This window comes from Barbus barbus (assembly GCF_936440315.1).
Source record: "Barbus barbus genome assembly, chromosome: 4".
NCBI lineage: Eukaryota > Metazoa > Chordata > Actinopteri > Cypriniformes > Cyprinidae > Barbus > Barbus barbus.
Genome location: NC_136732.1, coordinates 25273206 through 25291791, shown reverse-complemented (window position 1 = coordinate 25291791; position 18586 = coordinate 25273206). Strand labels below are relative to the sequence as shown.

General features: G+C 35.7%; 2 protein-coding genes across 2 annotated transcripts; one reads left to right on the top strand and one right to left on the bottom strand.

Annotated features, from left to right (window-relative positions):
- Positions 1-1059: 1059 nt before the first annotated feature.
- LOC306865017 (protein crumbs homolog 3-like) lies at positions 1060-10989 on the bottom strand. Its single transcript, XM_079409345.1, has 4 exons — positions 10597-10989; positions 9513-9720; positions 3724-3767; positions 1060-2654 (listed from the first exon to the last, which is right to left on the bottom strand). The coding sequence occupies exons 2-4, from the start codon at positions 9586-9588 to the stop codon at positions 2439-2441; spliced, it is 336 nt and encodes a 111-aa protein (XP_079265471.1). The 5' UTR covers positions 9589-9720; positions 10597-10989; the 3' UTR covers positions 1060-2438.
- Positions 10990-12530: 1541 nt separating this feature from the next.
- Positions 12531-17811, top strand: LOC306862069 (histone chaperone asf1b-A-like; the record flags this gene model as incomplete). Its single annotated transcript, XM_079404673.1, has 4 exons — positions 12531-12639; positions 13776-13891; positions 15497-15673; positions 17620-17811. The coding sequence occupies 4 exons, from the start codon at positions 12531-12533 to the stop codon at positions 17809-17811; spliced, it is 594 nt and encodes a 197-aa protein (XP_079260799.1).
- Between the last annotated feature and the right edge of the window lie 775 nt (positions 17812-18586).

Below are 18586 nucleotides of genomic sequence, written 5' to 3'. Positions count from 1 at the left end.
AACGCTAAAAAAGTAATACTTCAATTATTCTTTCAAATTTATTATTTAATATATTGCCACTCAGTGTTTGGGGGCTTTGAAAATGGTCTTTGTCAGTATTCAGGGCCCTGAAATAAAAAAAATGAGATCATGAATTAATTTGTTATTAGTTTCCTGATATTATCATTCAAATGCACAGTATGTCATTGTTGCTATTGTATTTTGCCAAACCAAAGAAAATGGCAGCATAAAACAACTGCCTGAAAGACAAACTAAACCACTAGAGAGCAGTGTTCCTGAAAACAATAAACTGAGCATGCTTTTTTTAGGTCTAGTCATCACAATAAGCCCTGGCCTCCTGTTGTTCTTGGCAAGCAAATTTGTGAGACAGAGCCTTAAGCAATGCGGTCGTACGCTTCTTAAGAAAGACACTCCTGCATGCACACCCAGATATTATTGTGTCAGCACTCATAGGACATTTATGTAATAAACTTTCTAAGTAGCCTACACCTATCCAGCTACAAATTTTCAACAGATGTTTGTGGATTGGGGTAAAGAACTTATTTGCCACCTTATTTTCAGTAAGCTATTTCTGTGAATGTACAAGATATCTAATTAACTAGAAGAAAAATAGTAAACCTGCTTGCACTACAAACCAATGTTGTTACATTACGATACTAAATTAATATGATAACGTATAGGCTACCAGTTGAGCATTCACGTTACAAATAGCAGGACCCACTATAAAATTAATACTTTAAAAATACATAATTACTATTCTGGCTTCCAATGAGTAAAATAGACCTTATCAGTCAGAGAAACAAGTGCGCAGCCTTCTTTAATTTGTTTTTGGACATCCGTTTTTGCGGTAGCTCTGTATAGTGGATGCCATTTATAAATTTATATGGCCTTTTACGCAGTGGAAATACAAATGGAAGACAAAAGACAACCAGCCCATAGTCGTGCTAAATTCCACAATATAGAATAGACTATAATTGGGCACGGCAAATAATTTTGTTACGTAGTAACTTTCTATTATATTAGAGACTGTATCTGCAGCAGAACAATAACACTTAATTAGCTTAATAAAATAATGTTTTAATGTAAATTTGTGTTGTCCTCAATATTTTTAACATGGAACAAATATTTTATAAAAGCAAAGGCACCTGAAGCCGTGCTGTAGGCCTATTTGTAAATATAGTAGTATAGTTGTGTCGTAACAAAACGCAATAGCAGTGATTATATTCACAGTATAGCATGCCATTGTGCCTTTTAATCTTATATTTAAAAACAACACGATTTAGCAGATTTTAAAAAGGTGAAATTTGAAAAGGCCCTCCAGTGAAACATAATGCATGAAATATTTGAGTGTAAACATTCATGCTATGATAAAAGAATCAAAAACGATTTCAAGTAGAATCCATTGTTGCACTGATCAAATTTCTGGACAATTAATATTAGATTAAATTATATATATATATGAATGAGAGAGAGAGAGAGAGAGAGAGAGAGAGAGAGAGAGAGAGAGAGAGAGAGAGAGAGAGAGAGAGAGAGAGAGAAAAAAAGGAAACATTACTGAGGTAAATCTAAACAAATACAGCTATTGAAATAATTTGTGAAAAGTGGTTTCAACAAACATAATGACAAACCAGATATGAGGTTATGAACATCCTATATTGTGAACAAATTGATTTGAATAAATATTTAAAGGTGTAGTGTGCATAATCTAGTGCCAACAAACAGAAATGAAGAATTGATGACTAATTTAAATTGAAAGTTTCAAATGCAGCCAGCTTCCATTATTCAGTCAAACAGATAGTCCCGCACCCAAATTCACACCATTGGTTGAGCTGGTGCTGATAAAGGGATAGTTCACCCAAAAATGAAAGGTTTGTCATGATTTTGTCACCAAACAGTTGGCGGTAGAAATGCCTTCTTTTCTGCTCAACAAAAGAAAGAATCTCATACAGGTTTTGACAACTTGAGGGAGGGTAAATGATGAAAGAATGGTCATTTTTTTTAGTGAACTAAGGGATAGTCTGGCCCATTTTGAATTCCAAACAGACTGCAGTTCTGTTTTGTGCCACTAGGGGTGCAGATATTACACACTTCACCTTTAAAAATTTCTTAACACTACATACAACTATCAGCATTTGTATGTGTAAAGCAACCATTAAAACAGGCAACACAACATCAAATGAAGTATTCAGAGAAAAGCTACCAGTCTAAAATAGCATGAAATGCTAGATGATCTGTACTGTGAAATTTGAAAATTTGGCCTTTTGGAGAGAGGATCTGTTCCTTCAAGTTTCTTCCTAGTAGTCAGACTCGCTTTGTTTAGCCAAAACATTGTTGTGCCTTGTACCTTCAGAAACGGTCCTTAGATAATGTTTATCCGTTTAACCGTTTTGGAATTGAGTCCCTATTATCATGTGCTGCTGGTTAGTCAAATACCAGTGTCAAATAAGTCTCTCCTCCTTGGGTAATTTCAGAGCGTCAGGCGTCTCAACACTATGTGTTCCTGACTGCTCCTCTGCACTGGGTCGATACGCTCCTTCCGTCTGTCTCTTCTTCTTTACCACACAGAACAGAAACACCAGAACAGCCGTCAAAATAGCCAGCAGTCCCACAACCACAGATGGTACTACAATGGCCACAATATTAGGGCCCTGGCCCTGGAAAAAGAAAAGTAGGAATGTTAATCAACTGGAGCAGTACAACAGGATTGCATAAAGAAACCAGATGTTGTGATGTGTTTTTACTCCAAGGCTATTCACAATTGTAATAAAATTCCTTAGTTTGAACTGAGGTAGCAAACAAGATCCAGGGTTAACTTGTTACAGTGTAATTATATGTTTAAATGCTGAATGATATTAATAACACCATGAACTTCCTATAGGGTTGACATTTGGTTTAGGGTTAGTTGCTTGTAATTATGCATAATTTACTGTTATTAAGGACACTGAAAAGTGGTAAGTGTTACGGCATGCAGTAATCTCAATTTGAGGATATAGTAAAATGGAATAATAATAAATAAATAAAAAATCATACTTTTAATTCCACCAATTTATAATTTAACAATTTTAATGTTCAGTATTTTTATCAATCAGTATGAATTACCTATAAACATAATAAAAATCTTTCTGACTTTATTACTGTTATTTTCTTTAAAGAAATGAATAGTTTTATTCACCAAGTATGTATTAAATAGTTTAAAAGTGTTTCCACAACATATTAACCAGCAAAACTGTTTTCATCATTGATAATAATGAGAAATGTTTCTTGAGCTGCAAATCAGCATATTAGAGTGATTTCTGAAGGATCATGTGACACTGAAGACTGGAGTAATGATGCTGAAAATACAGCATTGAACACAGGAATAAATTACAGTTTAAATTATATTGCAACAGAAAACAGTTATTTTAAATTGTAATATTTCACAATATTACAATTTTGCTGTATTTTGATCACATATCATAGCATGCAGCCTTGGTGAACACAAGAAACTTATTTCAAAACATTTAAAAAAAATAAAAATCCTTATTCAAGATTCAATTTCTTATTCTCAAATTTGGGAAACTATGTTTCTTTAAAATCTAATGAAGAGTATATTGGCCAATAGTTGGTCAGATATTTATAAGAGGAATAAACGTATTTTAATTTCTAGACAGACGATGCGCTTCAGGCTAATATATGGAAGGGGAAATAAACACCTGGCTACACTTCAGGAGAATTTCTACTTACTGGGCTGGGAGTTGTAGTGCTGTTGGGCATTGTGGTCGTTTCCCCTGCAAATAGAAAACATTACAATGAAATGACAACTAATTGTACAAATGATGAATTATGATCTACAGACACTAATATGATTTTGGTACTCATCCTATGGCTCACAAATCTTGCATGTTCTTTAATGACAGTGTTACAGCTCAAAGCAGCATGTTTTGGTTCTTTAATATTTTATTTGAGGTGTCAGTATCATTTCAAGTCACATCACTATGCTGCGCAGTGCACACCTTTGTCACAGAGCTCACTATGAAGGCTATATTTCAGAGAAAAAGAAATAAGAATGAGAAGTAAATATTAATAAAAGAGGAACTTGAGTTTTTTCCACATTGAATTGTGTTAACTGTGATACATCTGTGATGGTGTAATCTCGCAATTTAAATGATTTACAGCAATATTATGAAACACAGCACCTAACATTCAGTACATGTGTACTTTTTTTTCTTTTTTCTTTTGGATCTTGAAAACAAACGAAAAGTTGAGCGTGTCTAAGTTAAATCTTGTTATGTAATTAATAGTGCAATCCTAAAAGTTACCAAAATACACTTTTAGCATACATACTTTAAGTTTTTTGTCTTGGGAAAATTGGCCAACATATTTAATGACTTATCTTTCCCATACAGTGTCCTCCCTCGTAATACCACAGAATAAGCCAAAGGTAATGAACAGTTCACAAATAAAGGATAATGACTATTTAGAAAAATAATTTAAAAAAAAATTAACATATGTCCCCTTCCTGTTTCAACAAGCAAGACATCTATTAAATAAAACTGCACTTGTCAAGTAATTACATAGTCTTTAATCATTTTGACTGGATGATATCATATTCACTGCTTATGCATTGATGATTTTGTTGGTGACACAACATTTTGAATCTTCTACATTATGAATGTCTAAAAACGGCATCATTATACTAGTTTGGCCTTTCCTGAGAGCATTATAATGGTAATTGCTGTTAGTAAGTTCAATGTATTTTCATGATTTAGAGTTTAAATTGTGTTCTTTTTAAATGAATCTGTTCAAAACTGTTCAGGTTTAATAATTTGTTTTCATCATCAATTCTAAAAAGTGCAGGATGTTTGTATGCCATTTTTCGTGTATAGCAAATGTTTTGGTCTCCAGTGGTAAGATCTACTTTCTCACATTTTTAAATAAATGACTTCATGCATCATTATAATTGTCTCTTTGTTTAATTTTAAAAAAGCAAAGAATCAGCTGGTGCCTATACTTAAGGCCCTGATATACTTCAAACGAAGCTCGTTTTCGTTCTTCGTTTGGGGGCAAAAAGAAGTTCGAAAAGGCTGAGCGACAGTATACTGTTTTTGAACATCCCAACAGCCCTGTGCTGCAGGAGGCGGGGTGTAGATTAATGTAAACATGTGTCGCGACGCTCGCGCGTATGCCCTAAACACAACGATGCAATGAAGGTGTATCAAGGTCTTTTATTAAACTGGATAAATTATTACGTTTTTATATTTTGTGTTGTCATAATTTGATAAAAAAACAAAGGTTTATTATTGTCTGTTATGGCATTTCATTTACTGTATACCTTTTAAATTCGCTTATTGAAAGAACAACAGCAGCAGCAGTAGGCTATGGTGTAACATTTATTTGAAACATGTATTTGGTACTTGCTACTTATTTACTCTTTCGTTTCATTCTTTTCTTGGCTTTGGAAAACTTGCATCTGATGTTTCTCTACGTCGCTTTTTGCATAACTCCGGGTCGTCGACACCAAGCTTTGTTGCTATTTCTTTCTATGAATTAATTGCTTTCTCTGAATCTTTAAAGTCTCTCCGACAGTGCATTTATGTTGCTAGTGACTTGGAGATGTTGCTCTCCTGCCTGACCTTTGTTGAATGAGAAACGAACCGGGGGGGAAAAAAAGTCACGCGTCAAAGAAGGTGGCGTTTCCAGAACACACCCACCGACTGCATAATCGCCACGGACCAATGGTAGCTCAAAGGTGTTTAGGAGCCAAAACGAACTCCCCAGAAAGTTCGCTTTGGTGAGCTGTATCGACCTACCAAAACGAACTTCGTTTCGGTCTGATTTTGTTCAAAATGGCGTCATATCAGTTCGTCATTCGATTTCGTTTGAAGTATATCGGGGCCTTTAGCCTCAATTCTGTAAGGAACAATAAATCCCTCACACCCCAAATAATCTCAAAATTTGGCAACTTTGTAAAATCTCGAGTTTGGACTTTGACAAACTAATGTGCATTTGAAGGTCAGAGAACAAATCATGGTACAAACTGCTGACTTGATTGAAAATAAATGTTACACTTGCAAACTGATGATTAAAAGTAATGTTTAAACGCTATGACAACACACGGTATAGAGAGAGGGAGAGAGAGAGAGAGAGAGAGAGAGAGCGAGAGAGAGAGAGAGAAAGAGAGCGAGAGAGAGAGAGCGAGAGAGAGAAAGAGAGAGAGAGCGAGAGAGAAAAAAAGAGGAAGGAATCGGAGGATACATATAACAAAGCAAAAATGTTAATCATTTACAGGAGTAAATAATCCCTCAAGGGCAAAAGTGCAAAGATTACTTTAAAGAAGCAAAGAAACTTGCTGCAAGACGAGTCATGAAGCATGTATCACAGTAAATTTGTTTTATGCGTGATCATATCCATCTCAGCCCCACTCATTTATGAATTTCACAAAACATGTTCTATCCCAAAAATGAGAAGAAAAATACAAATAAATTATATTTTACACAAATATGCCTATTTTATGGCCAAGCCTCAAATTCTAATTTTCTTTGTATCAGCATCAAAGGCTGTACAACAAACATCAAATCAAAATAATATGTTTAAGTAATACAGTCACACTTTAGTTTGGGGACCAACTCTCACTAACTAACTATTAAATAGGCTACCACTTTTGCCTCAAACTCTTAATTTGCCTCAAACTCTTAATTATTAATAGTTAAGGTAGTTTAGGTATGGTGTAGGATTAAGGGATTTAGAATTTGGTCATGCTGGATAAGGCAATAATATAGCATGAGATAGTGAGGACTCTAAACTAAAGCGTTACACAGTATTTAGCATTACAGTAGTGAGAACTGGATATTTTGAATAACCCGAATTCCAGAAATGTTGGGATACTTCAAATCACGTGAGCCAATATTTTATTCACAATAGAACATAGAGAACATAACAAATGTTTAAACTGAGAAATGTTACAATTGTATGCACAAAATGAGCTCATTTCACATTTGATGCCTGCTACAGGTCTCAAAATTGTTGGGACGGGGACATGTTTGCCATGGTGTAGCATCTCCTCTTCTTTTCAAAACAGTTTGAAGACGTCTGGGCATCAAGATTTCTGGAGTTTTGGTGTTGGAATTTGGTTCCATTCTTGCCTGATATAGGTTTCCAGCTGCTGAAGAGTTTGTGGTCGTCTTTGACGTATTTTTCATTTAATGATGCGCCAAATGCTCTCTATAGGTGAAAGATCTGGACTGCAGGCAGGTCAATTCAGCACCCGTACTCTTCTACTACGAAGCCATGCTGTTGTAATAGCTGCAGTATGTGGTTTTGCATTGTCCTGCTGAAATACACAAGGCCTTCCCTGAAATAGACGTCGTCTGGAGGGGAGCATATGTTGCTCTAAAACCTTTATATACTTTTCAGCATTCATAGTGCCTTCCAAAACATGCAAGCTGCCCATACCATCAGAGATGCTGGCTTTTGAACTGAACGCTGATGACATGCTGGAGGGTCTCCCTCCTCTTTAGCCCAGAGGACACAGCATCCGTGATTTCCAACAAGAATGTCAAATTTGGACTCGCCTGACCATAGAACACTTTTCCAATTTGAAACAGTCCATTTTAAATGAACCTTGGCCCATAGGACATGACAGCGCTTCTGGACCATGTTCACATATGGCTTCCTTTTTGCATGATAGAGCTTTAGTTGGCATCTGCAGATGGCACGGCGGATTGTGTTTACCGACAGTGGTTTCTGGAAGTATTCTTGGGCCCATTTAGTAATGTCAATGACAGAATCATGCCGATGAGTGATGCAGTGTGGTCTGAGGGCCCGAAGACCACGCGCATCCAACAAAGGTCTTCGGCCTTGCACCTTACGCACAGAGATTTCTCCAGTTTCTCTGAAACTTTTGATGATGTTATCCACTGTAGATGATGAGATTTGCAAAGCCTTTGCAATTTGACATTGGGGAACGTTGTTTTTAAAGTATTCCACAATCTTTTTATGCACTCTTTCACAGATTGGAGAGCCTCTGCCCATCTTTACTTCCTTAGAGACTCTGCCTCTCAAGGGTGCTTTCACACTAGCGTTTTTGGTGTGCACCCGGGTTCGATTGATGTCAGAGTTCGGTTCTTTTGGATGATGTGAACACTGTTTTCCGACCTCGGGTGCACACCCGCGATCTGTACCCGAGTCCGCATAAAACGGGTGGTCTGGGGTACAGTTTAAGTGAACTCCGGTACAGTTTGCTGCTGATGTGAATGCATTCGTATCAAATAATGGAAGTGAACCACTATTAATGCCGTATTATTTGCTAAAAATGTGTGTTTGTGTACATTTCACTCACTTTCCTGACGAGCATGACTGACGCGCTGTAAGCAGAGAGCTGTTTGTCTCATTTCTGTTAGTTTTCGGCGTTCTTTAGAGCATTTGCAGTACATTCGTAAGACAGACGTAAGTGCTTTATGCACTGAAGCTTTGTAAACAAAACGAACGGTTAAAAAAACAAATATATAAAAGTGCAGAGAGCAATCTTATGCATTTTGCCACCTTCTCCCGCGTAGTCATTACTAAGCAACGGGGTAAACAGCTGCTGGCTTGGTGATGCAAACAAACCGTGATTCGGACCCAAATAAAATATTATGAACGCAGTCCAGTGGGGGTAGGGGGAGCAATCGAACTCTGGTTCGGACCAGGCAATCGAACCAAGTGTGAAAGCACCCTCTAAGAAATCCCTTTTATAGCTAATCATGTTACAGACCTGACGTCAATTAACTTAGTTAGTAGCTAGATGTTCTCCCAGCTGAATCTTTACAAAATTTCTTGCTTTCCTTTGCTGCCCCGTGCCAACTTTTTTGAGACCTGTAGCAGGCATCAAATTTGAAATGAGCTCATTTAGTGGATAAAAGTGTAAAATTTCTCCGTTTAAACAATTGTTATGTTATCTATGCTCTATTGTGAATAAAATATTGGCTCATGCGATTTGAAAGTCTTTTAGTTTTCATTTTATTCAAATAAAAAAAAAACAACAACAACAAAACGTCCCAACATTTACGGAATTCGGGTTGTATTATAGTAATGACAATTTGTGGCTTAAATGTACCTACATGTCATGAAAATAATGTCACAATACAAAAAATATTAGTGAGTCACCCTAAAAATTTGTCTATTTTCTATAAGAAAAATATAATTTCTTGTGATTTTCAGGGTGAAATATGATCTGGGCAGGTTTTATGAGATTGATGGTTTATGATTACACACTCCGCGTACTTTTTTTTTTTTTTACCATTTTATGACTTTGCAACAATACCTTAAATGTTTCTGCAGGAACCTCGACATGCTTGAGCTTGTCTGTTCAAGAAACAGTCCTGTACTAACTAAGTACAAGTTAGAGGAGTGTTCCTCGTCTCTTGTGTTCAGATTAATCTGACGTAACTCCACTGAACTGTTTAAATGCAGTGAGCTTTAACAGTGATTAATAGTCCGGATACTCTCAAAGTTCAGTTTCGGACATGACTGCAGAGGTGGAGCGAGTGACTCACCCTGGGCCGAAACATTCCTGAGAAGCAGCAGCAGCAGCAGAAAACTCCCTGCCGATAGCCCAACCTGCCGTATCATCTCCGAGATGGAGTCAATCTGCACCCCTACCCTCCAGAAGGGGCTGATGCTCCGGGTAGGGTGGAGCAAAGGCGATCAATAAATCATGTCCGAGATCAAAGAATAAAAGCAGTCCTATCTGTCTCTAGCGAGCTGCAAAAGAAGAGTAGGAACGTCTGTTAGGATCTGAAGTTGCTTTGCAAATTTGATCGTTCATATCGTATAAAACAAACTAAATCAGTTAACTAAATTACAAGTGACCAGAGATGGACAGTAGTGAAGTATTTATACTCTGCTTTAAAAGTACATTTTTCAAGTGTCTGTACTTTATCAGAGTGTTTTTCTTTAGAAAACGTTTACTTCACAACATTCCAAAGCACAATACTGTACTACTTACATGCACTACGTTTCATATTAAAATCATTTATTACTTAGTTACATTAGAAATCTAGTACATTCTTACTTTTACTCAAGTAAAAGTAATTCAAAGTTTTAAAAGAGTAGAAAGTACTACATTTTTAATGTTCTTAAGTATTAAAGGTTTTAAAAAACTTTTACTTATGAAATGTAGTGCAGTAAAAAGTACAACATTATGCTTTGGAATGTAGTGAAGTAAACGTTTTCAGAAGAAGATTAGATGCTTTTTAAATTTACTTGAGTAAAGTAAAAATACTTCACTACTGTCCTCTGCAGGTGACTAACAGAGAACCAGATAATTTGGCTTCCTAATCATTATCTAAATTCAATTTTGGATTTAAAATAGATAAACATAGGCTATATCCAAATGCACTGTTTCATTTCATTGTAGGCCTTGATGTTTATTCCTATGCATTTCGAAAGACCCTGCAAATTCTTTTCTAGTAAAGATTTTTTCAAGATGTATTGGGTGTGTTTAATACATAACAGCTGACCCTATTTATTTTTCATTTCTCAACCTGTAACCTTTATCCACGACACGCACATCCACTTATTTGTGTTGTTAAGGAAACATTTATCATATGAGGTACATACACAGAAACAAACTCATACCTGGGTGTCCACCTTCATTATCCACAATGTTTCCAGACGAATATCCAATATATCTGACCGTAGCTCGCTTCCGCCTCACCTTACCGGTGAAATTAAGTTTTTAAACCGAAACTATCGCGACACTCCGGCGTCCTGCTCATAATAATAATACATTGTCCTTCGAGATCCTGCCCTGCTATCAATGGTGTTCTTGTGCGGTCGGTATATACTAGTGTGTTGAGTGAATGCTCGAACTGGGCTTTTCTTCTTCCTAAATTCTCATCGCTGATCACATGGTTCAGTGTCGTGTTACAACACCTGAGTCCAGCAACTACCTGTGGCGCGAGACAGTCGCGTTATTGTGCGCAACATGCACCTGCGCACCGGAGCGATGACTTGACGCACATCAGCACTGTTTCAATCTTGTGTCCTTGCTAATTATTATAATACGGATTATAATAATGTAGGCTATCTGACTGATTTGAGGTTTTAAATCGAAGCTATTTTTAGCTGTCATTAAAGTTTAAAGAGATTAATGTAAATGAAAACGTAAATGTAAACATACTCTCTCTTTCTCTCTCTCACACACACACACACACACACACACACACGATCAATACCATCAGTTTGAAATGCTCTATTAGTGTTGCGACCTCCAGTGGTAGTGAATCAAGTTTTAATCCTATAAATAAGAATTCTTGACATACCACAGTTCTGTTAATCCCTTTCCTTCTTTTAGGAAAATTATTAACCACTTCGTTACTGTTGATTCGTTGATGACCCACACAGAAAAAAAAGGAAATCAGCATTAAACTTGCCCACTAGACAGTAAAAAGTACGAAAACAACTATGAATATAATATAAATATAATATGCTAATGTAATATAATATAACATAACATAATATAATATAATGTAATATAATAATTACAAAAATGTACAACAATAATATATTTTATTTACATACTGAAAATGCAGGAAGTGCTTCACAAATATAGCCTACTTAAATAAATATTATAATCTCAAGCGACATATAAAATATAAGGAATAAACATAAATGTAAACGTATTTTTGAGTAGTAATATTCAATTATTATTCTTTAACTGTTATCTGTTTCATCTTGAGATGGAATTGAATTTCTTGTCACTAATAACCATTTTCACAAACTCTCTAAAAGTCATTTCATTAGTTTATTTGATACACAGACAATTACAGACTGTGCAGATTGTCAGTGATTTTTCTGGCGTCTTTCACAATTAAGATTTAATTCAAAATTCATTAAAAAACAAACAAACAAACAAACAACAATAAAAAAACATTTTGCTGGTTCATAAGCGTCTGAAAGACTCAGCAACTGATTTTCTTTTTTCTACCCAATAGGCTTTGTTACTACTATCTGCCCAGTTAACAGTAAAATGTAATGCTATATTATTAAAAACATAATATAAGCTACACATTCAACCACTGAACTAAACTTTAGCCATGAAAGATGATGCAGCAAATCAAACCAAGAGGAGGGCTCGTCCATTTAACAGCTGTCACTGCCGTCCAATCAGCGTCCGCAGAATCCGGGACCTTTGGTTAACTGACCAATTAGCGTCCGCAGAATCCGGGACCTTTGGTTAACTGACCAATCAGCGTCCGCAGAATCCGGGACCTTTGGTTTACTGACCAATCCGCTTTCCGTGAGGCGTACCGAACCTGTCTGAAAGCTCTGGCGGGAGACAACGCTGCTTGTATTGTCTGTCAGTTTAAGAAACGGGTTTCGCGAAATAATATTTGTTTTACGTCTATACGTTACTTTAGGTCTTATTTTGAATTCTTTTTCCTTTTAATAATCTACGGTATAGGATTGAAGCTAAGAAGTGAAGCCATACCTTTTACTTGAACGTCTGTTGAGTGTCTTTTCGGTCTAAATTGTGTCAGTTTCCTTGTTACTACGGTAACGTTAGAGCGATGGCAAAAGTGCAAGTGCTAAATGTAGCTGTCCTGGACAACCCGAGTCAATTTGGAAACCCGTTTCAATTCGAAATAACGTTTGAGTGCATGGAGGATCTTCCCGAGGGTGAGTATTAAAGTTTAATGTAGTTTTGGTGTATTTTCTCTTTTTTATTAGCTTGCTAGCTAACGCTCTAACGCCTCCAGATGACGTCAGATTGGCGGGTGATTGAAGCTGAGCTTTGTGCTTCTCAGTTAAAACCAAGCTAATCGTCTCTCTTCATCAACATTTTGCCGTTTTCTATTGTTGTGTGTATTTCTGAGAAAAACTCTTTGCAAAGAATTAACTGCAATGATGCATATCGATGGTATTATTGATTAAAATCTCTCAAATTAGTAAATGCATTACTCAAATTTACAGGGTTACCATATAAAAGAAACGTTTATTTCTGTTCTATACTCTTTGGTAAAACTTTGCTAACTTTGTCTGTTTATAGATTTATCAAATGCAAGAAACATCCTTTGCCTGTGTGACCCCAGTACTAGAAAATTAAATGTTAAATATTAAGTCTGCACTTTTAATTTCAACAAAATCATACACTACTACCAGTCATGCAACCAAGGATGCATTTTTATTTAATCAAAAATACAGTAAAAACAGTAATATTGTAAAATAGTATTACAATTAAAAATAAGAGTTTTCTATTTGAATACATTTTCAATTTTAATTTATTCCTGTAATGTAAAGCTGAATTTTCAGCATCATTACTCCAGTCTTCAGTGTCACGTGATCCTTCAGAAATCATTCTAATATGCTGATTTGCTGCTCAAGAAACATTTCTCATTATTGTGTTAAACAGTTTTGCTGCTTAATATATGTTTTTGGAAATCGGGATAGTTTTTAAAGGATTCTTTTGATGAATAGGAAATTCAAAGGAACAGCATTTCTTAAACATCATAAATGTCAGTTATACAAAATTTAATTTAATGCATCCATGCTGAATAAAAGTATCATTTTATTTTTTTAAAATCTGGACTTACCCCAGCCTTGTGAATGGTAGTGTATTTTGTTTTCCATAAATAATTACGCTGCAAAAAAACTTTTCAACTAATAAAAAGTCATGAATTATTCCAAACTTTTGGCCAGTAGTGTATGTTATAGTTTTTTTTTTTGAATAGTTGAAGGAAAAATTGTTGTAATTACACATTATGTGGGACAATCTAATCTTTTACATAAACATCTAATTGTTTTCTGGGTTCTAGATCTTGAATGGAAGATCATTTATGTGGGCTCAGCAGAAAGTGAGGAGTGTGATCAGACTCTTGACTCCGTCCTGGTTGGTCCAGTTCCTGCAGGCCGACATATGTTTGTGTTTCAGGTGAGATCATAACACAGAATATCATTATCACATTATCAACAGTAAAAACACAATGCTTTGCATTTGATTTAAATATATTCTAGTAAATTTCTACTTTGGAAATAACACAAATAAGGTATAAATGAGCTATTTTCAAAGTATTTCATCTGCTTAATGTCACTTTTAAAAGAAAAAAATTATTTGCACTTCATCAGTACTCCTACAGCCACAATCTCACCACAACAATAATTGAGATTACTTATAAAGATGACATGTTGTCACTCTAAGATTTCGACGTTTACACCGCACCAGAATAAAGTTGTCAGTCCTGTATTTGAGTTATTCATACGGCTGCATTCACACATTTCAGTTATTTCTGGGAGTGACAACCGCACCTGTAAATTTTCAGGACTCCAAATTCAGGTTCTCTTATTAAAATACAAAGAAAGGACTAAAATGAAAGGGGTAGTTCACTCAAAATTGTAAATAACTCATTTATATGAACCTGTGTAGCTTTCTTCTATGCAACACAAAATTGGATTTAGCTAGCAGAACATTTTTTGTGTGTTGGGCATTTGAAACAACATGAATGTGGTTCCTTTACAGGAATAATTAATCGATAATGTTCTGTATTAAATGTACACACAGAAAGCCAATTATTGCACTTATCCTGCAGTTACACCCAGTTAGAGTCATGCATGTATTCTAAAGCCCTATTCGGACGGTAATTGTTTCTCATATGGATGTCTGTGAAAATAAATGTACATACCACCTCAGTGATAAAATTCATGGATTCGGATTGCGATTTATTCACAGTGGAGGAGAGAGTTCTGTGATCCTAAGAACCCGGGAACGCGCTGCTGACGTGGCCAGTCACATGATTGTCTGCTGTAAATAAAATAATTTATTAACTCATTTATTCTTATTAATGTGTAAGATTATTATTATTATTATTATGTAAAATGTATTCTTATTATTCCAATCATATTTTATAATATATAATCCTATTTATTATTTGATTTCAATCTCCTGTTTAAAAATAGGAAAATAGATGCGCTACAGTTGTATATAATTATATGCAATATAGTTATGTTTAAATCTGTTTATAATACACATTTTAAAATTGTATTGCATACCTGCTGCGCCATAATAAAGACCCATTTCGAATGTTACGTGCTTTTCTTCTCTTTCTGATCCCAGTTGCTGTGGTGGAGCAGAAATGAAGTATTGTTCTTTTAAATACTTTCCAGCATTTCAGAAATAAATAGGTATGCAAATTACACAGAAGTACAACAGTTACCGTGCGGTGTTCGGGAGTGCTCAAAAAGGGTTTAAACACTGATTTTTGAACTGATTTTTTCTTGTAAACTCAAAGATGTGGATTCGGATGGCAATTAAATTACCACACGACCTTGGTGTTTGTCAAAAAACAGGGATTTTTACGGGGGTGGTGAGAGAAAAACACAGACATCCTGGATTCGGACGGCAATTAAATCACTGACTACCCCCTGTAAATGTTGAAAATCACTTGCGTCCCCCTGAAAAACAATTACCGTCCGAATAGGGCTTAAGTAATACTTTTCTTTCCCTCATTACTTTATGGTATTTTTGTCTTTCATGCAACAGGCAGATGCTCCAAACCCTGCCCTAATACCTGAGAGTGATGCTGTGGGTGTTACTGTTGTTCTGATCACATGCACATACAGAGGACAGGAGTTCATACGCATTGGCTACTATGTTAACAATGAGTACACAGACACTGAGCTTCGTGAGAATCCACCCCTCAAACCTGACTATGGACAGGTATGTCACCATGTTTCTTACACTCTATAGAGTTTTGCAGCTTTTCATCCATCTGCGTTCTAGCTATAGGAAATATACATAACAAAAATTAAACAGAAAAAAAAAAATCATCTTATTTTTCACTCACAAGTTCACTATAAATTGTTGTCCAAAAATACAATTTAGAAAAAGATAGTCCCTCACCTCAAAGGCACCATGACATCAAAATTTGTAAATGTAATGGAATGTTGCAGTATTTATGGTAAATTATTTATCCATGAACGTCCTTGTTTTTGTTTTTTTAATTAATGTGCCCTTGTAATCTTTAATCAAAAACATTAGTGTAAGGTTGTCCAATGGCCAGACATGTTTCAGTCCTTTTTCTCCAGCAACCCGTCACTCCACAACTGACTGCAAACTTGCTCTCTGATCTGCTTCTGTTTAGCTTGCAAAACGGCCACTTTTCTATGAACCAATCAATCCCTGATAAATGGAAAACAAATCTCACTCAATAAGCCATTTAGCTTGGATATATGTCATAATAAGGAAGAAAAGACTATCAATATCAATTAGAAAATGAATGGCTTCTACATAAACTAATGGCCATTGGTTATTTTAAAAACAGATGAGTTCTTCAATATATCTGGCTCCAACTTGCTGTTTCATATGGTGTACAGCAATACAAGAAAGAACACTGTACTCATAAAGCCATTTCATTGGGTTTTAATAGTTTTATTAAGAGGTATATTCAGTTTTATCTGAAAAAATGTGTCAAAAATACAACGATTGTTCATTTGAGTAGTGCATAATATCACTCCTTAGTAGCAATTCTAACAAAATTGGTGCAAAAAAGGTGTGGACTATTATGAGGGTTTCTGTAACTCACAATACATAACATTTTGTATAATAAATACATTTTAAATATATATTTGTATAATAATTTGTATTATAACTAGTAATATTTCTGTATTGGTTTAATTTATGAAATGTAATACTAATATACTACTACTAATAATAATTATTGTTGTATTGTCATATTGAAAGAGTTCCATTGAAAACATTGTGATAATAACAGGTTTTCCGCGGGGTCTTAAGTCTTAAATTTAGTTGTATCAAATTTAAGGCCTTAAAAAGTCTTAAATTGTACAAGAAAGTCTTAATTATGATTTCAAGAGGTCTTAAATTTGGAGACGGAACGACAAGAATTGCGATATGGTTGAATGTGACGATTAAACTTCAAAAGGCTATGATTTCATTAAATAAATGTATATTATCGTTCAGAGTCCAGTGCTGTGCTGCTTTGTGTTCTGTCTTTACCGGGAAAACCGTTATATTTCTGCCAAAAGCCACACCTGCTGGCAGACAATGAATCAGTTAAACTAGTGAGCGTACGAGTGCACGATTCAGTCTATTAAAATATATTTAGAATCATCACATAATTTAAGATATGGGGGCAGAAAATGTATAGCCTATATTTATATCATTTCATATAGTTAATATCACACGAAGAGTGACATTTTTTTTCTCCAAAAATCAGCATGATTATAAATGTGATATTGATTTAATGCAACAGATCAATAAACAAGAAGTTAATATTAATAGACTTACGTTTTAGACCCCATATTTCCTGCTTTTGCTCTATTTATACAACAACGTAGTAGCCTAGTGGATAGAGAGTTGGACTTGAAATCCGAAGGTTGTGGGTTCAAGTCTCTGGTCTGACAGAGATTGTATGTGGGGAAGTGAATAACCAAGTGTTTTTTTTTTTTTAAATGCACATTTTTAGAATTTATGCTCATCTTGGCATTTCCATCCAGTGTTTTTATTTTTTTATTATGCAATATTCCAAAATGCGCATAAAAATAGGCGGAAACATAGCTAGTGTGACCTTTGTCATCCCTGATGAATTTGCATCCCTGTAAAATTAAAGTGTGTGTTCAAAGCCCTTTTTATCTGCTTGCTTTCAGCTCCAGAGGAACATTCTGGCTTCCAACCCACGAGTAACCAGATTTCACATCAACTGGGAGGGATGTGCTGAGAAAATGGAGGATTCAGAGAACGTGGACCCTGCACCCAATGCCATGCTGCCTCCATCCTGCGCTCTGGGAAAAGCACCTCCACTCGGACTGGTGCCAGACAACTCCATGGACTGTTTGTAGTGACGCAGGCCCCTGTGAATAATCCTCAGATCTCAAGGCTCATCCGTGAGCTCAGGTCAATCTGGACACTGTGGGGGAGAGGCGGGATTATTCAAACACATCAGAAATAAATCAAATTTTCTTACAGTCGTCACACCTATGCGAAACAAATCAGTGTGCAGAATATGCCAAATCCTAAGGTATGCAATAAACCTGAATGGAAAGCTGGTGAGTCATGAATCTAAGACATGATTTAGGTGTTCGGATGTGCTGCAACTAATGCCATCAACCTTTTGATCCAAAACCGATCCTTTCTCAAACCGCAAGGGGATTGAAGATCAGCTCGGCAGATAAGATGTCAAATGCATTATTCATTTAACAGAAGCCATCAGAAATACTTGTGTAAAAGGTTGCAACGGACAATATTTGTGTAGGTGTGACTGTATTATATTGTGTATATATATATATATGTCTCTTTTTTTTTGTATGCCAGTTCTCAATTAAATAAATGTTTTGTTACGTGATAATGGTCACTGAAGTTGTTTTACTTTGATTTGCTCTGTGCACAGAGTGGATGCAGCTGTGCAGCCTTTTCATTCATAAAAAAGCTGTTGTGTTGCATTATGCAGGAGTTCACCATGTTTGGAGTGACACAAGCCGCTTGCTTGTTGTTGCTTGGCAACACGGACTATTGCAGCATCTGTGTCAAGACCTCAGAGTAGCGTCTTTTTTTACATCGGTGTTTAATTAGCATCAGTGTCACGTTATGGGTTTTGCTCCTCTTTGTGTTATTGCA

Bases quoted from the DNA above. Each gene is read 5' to 3' on its own strand.
- LOC306865017 (XM_079409345.1), bottom strand. From the start codon at position 9,588: ATGATACGGCAGGTTGGGCTATCGGCAGGGAGTTTTCTGCTGCTGCTG. The intron at 3,768-9,512 runs GTGAGTCACTCG...TTCTATTTGCAG, and splicing joins CAGGAATGTTTCGGCCCAGG to GGGAAACGACCACAATGCCC. The intron at 2,655-3,723 runs GTAAGTAGAAAT...TTCTTTTTCCAG, and splicing joins GCACTACAACTCCCAGCCCA to GGCCAGGGCCCTAATATTGT.